This window comes from Opisthocomus hoazin, chromosome 7, assembly GCF_030867145.1.
Source record: "Opisthocomus hoazin isolate bOpiHoa1 chromosome 7, bOpiHoa1.hap1, whole genome shotgun sequence".
Taxonomy (NCBI): domain Eukaryota; kingdom Metazoa; phylum Chordata; class Aves; order Opisthocomiformes; family Opisthocomidae; genus Opisthocomus; species Opisthocomus hoazin.
Genome location: NC_134420.1, coordinates 47,471,943 through 47,480,790, shown reverse-complemented (window position 1 = coordinate 47,480,790; position 8,848 = coordinate 47,471,943). Strand labels below are relative to the sequence as shown.

The following is an 8,848-nucleotide window of genomic DNA, read 5'->3' as shown; positions in this document are numbered from 1 at the left end:
GGCCAAAAAGGCGGGCCTAGAGCGCTGCCGCCTTCGCTGATTGGCGGGGATCGGGGCCGATGGAGGGCTAAGGCGGCGGCCTGCAGGTGAGGGGAGCGGGTCGGCCTCGGGGCTCCCGGCTCGGCCTCAGCCCCGGCGCTGAGGCCGAGCCGGGAGCCCCGAGGCCGGTCGTGAAGGTTGGGGTCGCGCCGTCGAAACGAGCACTTCTCCATATTTTTCTTTTCTTCCAGGCGACGCGGCTTCCCCTCAGGCCGTAACGGACCAGCTCGGCTGGGAGCGATGGGAGGCCGGCAGTCTCCGTTTGAACTGGGCTTACCCTACCGAGCAAAGTTAAGGGGTGACCTCGGTGTATCCGAAGAGGATGAGGGGCTGGCAGTTTTCAGGCGGGAGGCGGCGGTCCTGCGTGACGAGCTGTGGGAGGCTCTCAGGTAGGATGGGAGCTGGTAAGGATGGCGTGCGGGATTCCTGCTGCCTCTGGCCAGTGACGAGGTGGAGCGTGAAGTCCCAGGATGCACATACGTAGTACCAAAACACCAGCCCCAAACCTATACGCATATGGGAGGATTAGGCCAGCAGGTCCCCACGTAAGCAGCGTTCACGTAAAACATGAACAGCACAAATCCCGCTCCTGCTCAGCAGCTAATCATGCTTACAGTTTGCTAGCAGATCGCACATGTTTCTATCTAGCGTCCAGTCTTCAGAGCTGTGGTCTAGCTCTCAGACCTCTTGTCTTCCTGTGTGGTTAGTCCAGCTTGAAGTTCACTAGCAGATCACACACACGTGCTCTTACAAAGGAAGTAGTTTATGAGAACAGACCGCAGCAATCACCAGGCAAGCGTATTGACCAGCTATACACATGATCAGCACATTCTGTTTCCCTTTTTCCCATTTTCCTGTTCTTGGTCCACCCTGATCCACCTCACCCTACGTGACCTCTTTACAAGGTCACGTAGCGATAGGACAAAGGGTAATGGCTCCAGGCTGAAAGAGGGTGGGTTTAGATTAGATGTAAGGAAGAAATTCTTCCCCATGAGGGTGGTGAGGCACTGGCACAGGTTGCCCAGAGGAGCTGTGGATGCCCCCTCCCTGAAGTTTTCAAGGCCAGGTTGGACAAAGCTCTGAGCAGCCTGGTCTAGTGGAAGATGTCCCTGCTGATGGCAGGAGGGTTGGAACTATGCGATCTTTAAGTCCCTTCCAACCCAAACCATTCCATGATTCTATGATTGATTCTTCCTTTTCCCTGCGTTTATTCCTTTCCTAAATATCTCACAAGTTTTACTCAGTGTCACAATCACCCTCAAACATTCTATGAGAAGTTTGCTATTTCAATGAGACCTGTGATAGTCTTGGGGTTTTTTATTATCGATTAGATGGTTGTCTTACTGGCTACAAAGTTTCCAGCTGAACCTCTTAAGAGTTGCACTAAAGCAGTTCCTTGCAATAGCCCTTCCATCAGCGTGTGAGGAATTCTGGTGTTTGGTACTGTTCGTTAGGATTTGTGCATCTGTGTGCTTACTTTATTGCCTCTCCTGAGTTTGTCTCTTATATTGAGTAGATATCAGCCAGATAAACCAGCTTTCTGGTTTACTTGTGGCCTTTCTGGCAACCGAGTACAAGTAGCGTAATAAATTGCATTACAAAGCTCAGCAGACAGAACTGCCATTTATACATGGAAAATAGAAAACAAGCAAAGCTGTACTCATGAACTTCGGTAGCAATGCAAAATATAGAGCCAGAGAACGATAAGCCCTAAGCCTGTCTTTCAATGACTAGCTCGGTCTACGGTGTCTTTCTCTTAATCAACAGTGTCTCCCTTCTTTTAATTCTATTTTTTAATAATTTCTCTTATTTCCCCTTTGTAATGTCTTTGTCTTAGTTGTACATCTGGTAACAAAAGGCAGTCCAGCTCTTTGACTGACCTCACCTCAGACAGTACCTGGGATCAGCAAAAGCCTCACTTGTTTGCTAAATCCTGCTTGAGGCCAAAAAGTGCTTCATCTCCCTGGATTCCTTCCATCACCATCCCTCAGCCCTTCAAAATGACAGTGCGGGAAGCTCGCAAAAAGTCCCAGCTGATGAAGTCATACATGTTTCTTGAACTAGACAAACAGAGAGACAAAAGGCAAAGCCAGGATGAAGCCGAATGTCAGAAGCAGTTCCGGGCACAGCCTGTACCTGCCCATGTATTTCTGCCCCTTTATCAGGAAATAATGGAGCAGAATGAGATTCGCAGGCAAATAGCAACACAGAAAAGAAAGGAGCTGCTACTTTCAACCCAGCGGCCCTTCAGTTTTCTGGAGAAGGAGGAGAAAAAGAAAGAAGCTATCAGACAAAAGTTCCTGGCAGCAGCAACCCCAAATGAGAGGTCCAAACAGAAGCAAGACAGTAAAAGAGTTCCTAAATCTACTTACAATCCACTTCTTGGAGATAAACTCAAAGGTAAAATGCCAGGGCTTTTCCTGTAAAAACAACCCCCTGCCTGTCCCTTGCTGTCTCCATGCTCAGAGGTGGGATCATGGCCCATAGGACATTACTTGGAGTATAAAGCCACAATCATTACATGCCCTGATGTTGTCTGGCCTCCTGTGGATCACTGGTCATTGCATTTCATCCAGACACCCTTACAGCAGTGTCCTAAATTTAGTAGTCTTGTATCAGTGTCAGCAGCAGCAGTTCTGTACCACTCCCCAGCACACATGGGTATGCTGAGCTCTTCAGACAAATTTCCATGCCTCTTTTGCTGCAAATTAAGGCAGTTTGGGAATCTTTCCCTGCACTGAATTCCATACCTTTGGTTATGCTAAAGGGACTTAGATGATTTGCGGCACAAACTTGAAGACAGATGTAGTGCCAGAAGCGTCCAAGGTATATGCATTATCTTGGAACTGACAATTTTATTCCCACCCAAGTGATCTGTGCTGCACAGAACCCCTAGGAGAAAAATATTTCCTGAGCCCAAATCAGGTAATTAGTTCAGTTCTAAGTGACAGTGCAGTAGTCCAGCCTCTCCTGCCATTCACTGGTGATCTCAGTTACCTTCCCATTCGCTCTCCACCTTCTTCTGAAGTGCTAAAACAGGGGAGGTAGGTGCCAGGACCGTTCTAGTCAGAGGGACAGCCAAGGAAATTTCCCTGATGCTTGCTTTCTTTCAGATGGCTTAAGCCCCCACAGTTCTAAGTTTGAAGTAAGCAATACAAACTTTATGCTTGAATATAGGAACTAAACCAGTCCTTGATAATTGTTACTGCTTTTCTCGCCCCTTTCTTTTTTTTGCTGTTTCCCACTGGTTTCTTAAGTATACAGCAGTTCAGTTTTCATCAGAAAACATTCTGTTGTGGTGTACTAAACTAAATAGATAAGAAAGGTAAAAGAGAGCAAAGAACAAGCCATAGTTCTGTTTCTAACTGGTATAAGAGAAGGGAGGAGGAAGGAACATTTCATGCCTCAGTCAATGCAAACTTATAAATAGACTCAAAAAAAGTCCTATTTTGCAAGCAGCAGCTTTTTTTTTTTTTCTAAAAGCAAAACCCAAACCCACAGCTGACTGTGTGTCTGCATTTTCACAAATATTTAGTACTGCACAGGAAAGGACTCAGTTTGACATCACACCCTGAAATGCATTCTTTCTATAGAAAGTTTGTCACAGAAGTCACAAGACATGATCCATCCACCAAATGCTTCTTACTTAAAATCTTTTCCAATATAGACAAACACTGCTGGATATTACACAGAAAAGCCATCATCCGTGACAAGTATTTCTGAACAGCCTGTTTGGATCACACAGTCAAAAAGTCCCATATGAAAAGTAGAATTTTGATCAACACGTCTGCAAGACAAAGGCCACAAGTTATCTGGTACCCCAAAGAACAGGAATAGGAGGAGAAGACCTGTTTGGTAACTTACTCTGATAAGTGAAAGAGAGATCTAGAGATTAATGCCCGAGAAAGAGACTCTACCATGTTTTTTCTGGTATCTTTGAATTTTTTTTTCCCAGGAGGCAGAGGAGGGAGAGGCTGGAAACTGGGGAAAGAGAACACAGGATGGCTGGTCTCTCCTATATGTGTAGCTGCCATCATAAAGAAAAGTTGAGTTGTGCAGTGGCAATCTCACAGCCTTTTATGTCACTCATATTCTTCTCATTGCTTTGCTTTTGATTCATTAGAAGCTGAACTCTACAGAGAAATCCGCATTCAAATGAGAGCGAAGGATTTGCTTGAGAGCTCCGTAGCTCCTATAGATACTAGCGACTGTCGGAGGGAGCCTCAGTCCCGAACTGCCACTAAAACTAAGCAGGAAAGACTTGGCTTCTTGCAGGACAAAAGTTTCAGTTTCAAGCCAAGGATTAATCCAACAATACCAGATTTTGAAGGACTTTACTGGGAATTTCAGAGGGAAGCAGTAAGGAGACAAGAAATCAAAGAGGCAACTCGTAATAAGCCATTCAAGCTAAGAACCTCCAATCTCCGTGGCAGGCAGAGGCAGGCTAATGAACAGATAAAGGTGAGATGATGGGATATTTTTGTAGTAGTGCTTTCTCTGATCAAGATGGCACCTTATTAAATATATAGCATTTATTTATGGATGGTTAATGTCCTGTGACCTCTGCCCTTGTCTTGGGAGTACTGCAGAATTCTAGGACAAACCAGAGAACAAAATTCTACACAGAGAGATGAGCTATGACAGCTAAGGCTCAGCCACACTTCCATACTCCTAGTCACCTCTCCCTCCCCTCAGTCCCTACTGATGGAAGAGAGAAGAGTGAGTGCATTGCTCACGTACCCCAGCTGTTCTCTTTGGTAGACAAAGAACACAGGATATTCTGTACTGTGAACAAATACACTGAATGAAGTTCCATTTTTTTCAGGATTCTCAGCAACTTTCCAAGGTTTCAGTGCAAAAAAGTCATTCTCTGACCGGACTTTCCTCTCTCTCTTCCAACACCCTTCCAGTGCATATTACAGATGCAACTAGAAAAAGGGAATCTGCTATTAGGTAAGTAGAAAAGTTTGTGTACAAGACCATACACCAATTAATGACCAAAATGGAGGGGAAAACGTCATTGTTTTCCCTCATCACATCAACTACATTGACAATACTTTCACTAAATGTTTCTGTCTTTCTTTGCTAATTCTTACCTCGCCTCCCAGTTGATTTGGGAGCTGCACACTTGTATGTCTGAAATTTTGCTTTTCTCTTTAGAGGACTACAGAAGTGAAATTCCCCACTAGCATGTGGTCTGGCAGTCTTAAGTGACTCATTACTAACTTTTTTCTATATAGATACTCCCAAGATAACAAAAAGGAAGGGGACAAAGAAGGAATTTATTGGCAGGAGAAACAGAAAAAGAGATGTCAAGCTATCCGAAAGTCAGTGAACAGCCGAGCAAAAGCCCTGGACCCACATAAAAGTCTGGAGAAAACACAGAAGGAGAAGTTGAAACAGAACTGGTCAGTATCCTATTCTGCACAGAAATAACCATTTGCTCTACTTACTGGGGATCACCAGAAAATTCTTCAGGAGGAACTGGGTCTAAGAATATTCCTAGCCTAACTTTTTTGGCTGTCATACCCATCCTACATTCATTTGGATTTCTTGACAATTCCACATTACTCTTTCCATATAGAATAGTTTCCTTTAGATTAACATTTGTAGAAACTAATTTGTACAAACAAGCCAACTGAAATGATAATTTGGTAAAGTACACATAAGACAAGGTTTTCTAAAAATGTGAACACTGATTCTCTGGTTACAGTCTAGTAGTAAAGCTTTGCTAATGGGTCCGTAACTTGCCAGCAATAGGATTTTTTTGCCCAGCATTCGGAATCAAGAGAATTACCAGAGCTATGTGAAGGACGAAACAGTTATTGAGAATTCCTTGTTCCTGATCAGCTACAGCTAGAGCGAACCTGTATTGGACAGGAAATTTTCCATTTCAGGCAAAATATGAGAGAGAGAACAAAGGAATACAGAAAGGAGCTGGAAGAAATGCAGCTGCGAGTCAAGAGCAGACCGTACCTCTTTGAACAGGTCACCAAGGTAACTGGTCAAAGTTTCAGAGTGCTTCTGGGTGACAGGATACATTGTCTTTCACTTAAGACAGGCATTAAGAAGTCTAGTCTCAAGTAATTAATGGATAAGAAGGTGTGAATGGTTGCATAATCTCATGACTACACTCAAAATAACACATGGAAGGGCCACCCAAGTATAATTTAGATTCCTTCCCGCCACTTGAAAAAACGCTCAGATTTATTTCTTGGTTGTAGAGCTTTCCAGTCCCTAGAATATATTGCAATCAAAATGTATGGTTTGATCAAAATTAAGGCCTTATCACATCAGAAATTATATGAATACCTATTCTGCATGTGAATACCATAGCCTACAGTCTAGAAATTTTAAGCTTTTTTCTTAAAACCCTCTCCAGTTTAGCACTTTTTCTTTGTACCTCTAGTGCTACTAGAAAAACAGTAATGACAGTTATGTTGCTTATATCACTGCCAAGCTCTGCTGTCTGGGGTTGCGTTCAGCACATCTCATCCATCACACAGTACCATCTGCAAATCTACACTGCACTTGAGGTGTAGGTACAAACTTTACTCTCCATAAAGTATCTTTTTTTCTTCGATTTTCTCTTTCAGTTCTGTCTTCTTGCAGGGATGATAGCTGGTTAGAGACATAGGGACAATACATTGACAATATGCTGATTTAGATTTCTTAATAGAAAGTACCCTCCTGGGTCAGACTTTCTGTTCAGGTGAGTGGTTAATGGAGACAGAGAACACATTTGTATGATAAATATTGGTAACATTTCCATTTGCCAGGTTGGTAAGAATTCACCGGTATTGATAGCATTCACTCATGCTGAGACAAGTTTTCTGTCCTTCCACATAGAACACCTTAATCTTCAGGAACTGGCCAGTCTCTCTGGAAAACAGTCATCTTAGATGACATTAATTTGCAAGGTTTATGGGGAGGCAGTGAGGATCTAGGATCCAGGATGCTTGGTTTTCACTTTCTTGAAGATGGGTTGATGTGAAGCTATTTCATAGGTGCTCTGCGTTTATTGAACTCCACTGTCATTAGTGCTTACAAATTACAAGCAAACACGCTTCCAGAATGTCTCACAACCCTTTTTTGCACATCTTCTTAATTTGAGTGTCAGAGTCAGGACACAGTATGCTAGTCTGGTAAGACTGGAATTCTGTAGAAGCAGGAGAACAGAAGACGGAATTAAAAAATGACAGAAGCAAGAAAAGTTGAGCTCCAGCTTTGAGAGATGTGAGACATTCTCCTAGTCTTCAGGTTTAGTACTGTACTGTATGGGTGACAAAAATTGTGGATGAGGGCTTTGCTGTACTCTTGTTCTCACTAGGAGTGTCAGCCATGAACCTTAAAACAACGTGACCATTATGGAGAAGCCCCAGTTCTACATGCTTACTGTTTTAAGTTTCGATTTCATAGCATGATGCTCGTCAAGGAGCAGAGCGTCGCTACAGACACACCCTCCAGCAGGTGGGGCTAAGCGAAGAATTTGTAAGGAAAAAAGGGCAAGATGGCCACTGACTTGCTGGAAGAAGAATCTGACATTCACAGGTAATAAAAACATTGCAATACAGCTCCTTTGCCTTTGAGTAGAAATATTTTGCTCATTCATGAAAGCATTCCGGTTTGTATCATCTAGTGCAGGCAAAATTAAATCAACTTCACTCCTCTTATTAAGCATCATGGCTTCTCTATCTTAGCTCCTATGGATGCACTCTATTTCTCATGCATGGGGCAAAGCAGTAAGTAAGCACTGCAAACCATTTCTGGTATTAGACAATCACTATTTCTGCAGAGCGCCCAAGCCTCGGGGTGAAAAGGACAACTGTACTGTACAGGAAGGAGAACCTCAAGAGGAACAGAGTGGAAAAGAAATGGCAACGTGAGATCTAGCAGAAGAATCCATCAATCATATCTTGATTTTTTTTATTTTTTTTTTTAATTCAAGATCCTCCAGGTTAATCCTCAGGAACTTTCTGGTTTACACTGACACCTAAGAATTGCTCTGGGGTAAGTGAGATGCGAGAACTTAGTAAAGGAAAAAAACTCCAACTGTTGTTTAGAGCATGTCTGGTCCAACCCAGCAAACCCTGCAGCCTTCCTTAGTCTTCACAAGTGTTCCTCCTGTTAGTAATTTCTCTTTCTTTAATGGGAAACAAAACAAGTTAAAAAGGTTGATGCACTATCTTTGGATAAAAGTAGGTATGAAAGATTGAAGAAGTGCATCGTCCAGCATCAGCTCCTTGTGTTCATGCCACAGAAGCACACAGAAAGGGGAGAATGCCTTCTAGTGTGCCCAACCTTGGTTTACACATATATATGGTAGCATGCTTTTAAACAAAGTATTTCCAAAAAAACCTGCAGGATTTGACTCATCTTGGGAGAAGACTCGGAGGGAAGTCCTTCTCTGGTTCCTTAACGCTTCATTCACTCGTTACCAGCTCTGCTCCTTCCTCCCACTAGGAAGAAGCAATAGTCTTTCTACAGTAAAATATCTCCCATACTTCATTATTTGAAACTGTTTTAACATCTTACCAATTTAGGTCATTAATTTGGCCTGAAAAACAACCAAAATTATGAAGAAGTTTTTAATTAAACAGTGTATACTTTGGATTGCTGTTGTCCTAATTCTGCAATTACTGTGGTAGCAAAGATGGACTTTGGTGGAAGAAAGAGTAGGTATTACTGTCGCGTTAAAGGGGGGGTAAGGGGAGTCTGATATTCAACTAGCCTGCCAGAGCCCTTCCAAGGACTTTCACTGAAACAGTTTCGCAAAGTTGAAACAATAGGTAATTTATTCAAGCGACAG

General features: G+C 43.1%; 1 protein-coding gene across 1 annotated transcript; it reads left to right on the top strand.

Annotated features, from left to right (window-relative positions):
- Positions 1-49: 49 nt before the first annotated feature.
- FAM161B (FAM161 centrosomal protein B) lies at positions 50-8,652 on the top strand. The gene is given in 10 exon segments (XM_075425510.1): positions 50-86; positions 231-428; positions 1,877-2,439; positions 4,163-4,500; positions 4,865-4,992; positions 5,280-5,447; positions 5,937-6,036; positions 7,459-7,536; positions 7,538-7,590; positions 7,835-8,652. Coding segments are annotated over 9 exon segments (1,668 nt in total). The 5' UTR covers positions 50-86; positions 231-279; the 3' UTR covers positions 7,926-8,652.
- The last annotated feature ends 196 nt before the right edge of the window (positions 8,653-8,848 follow it).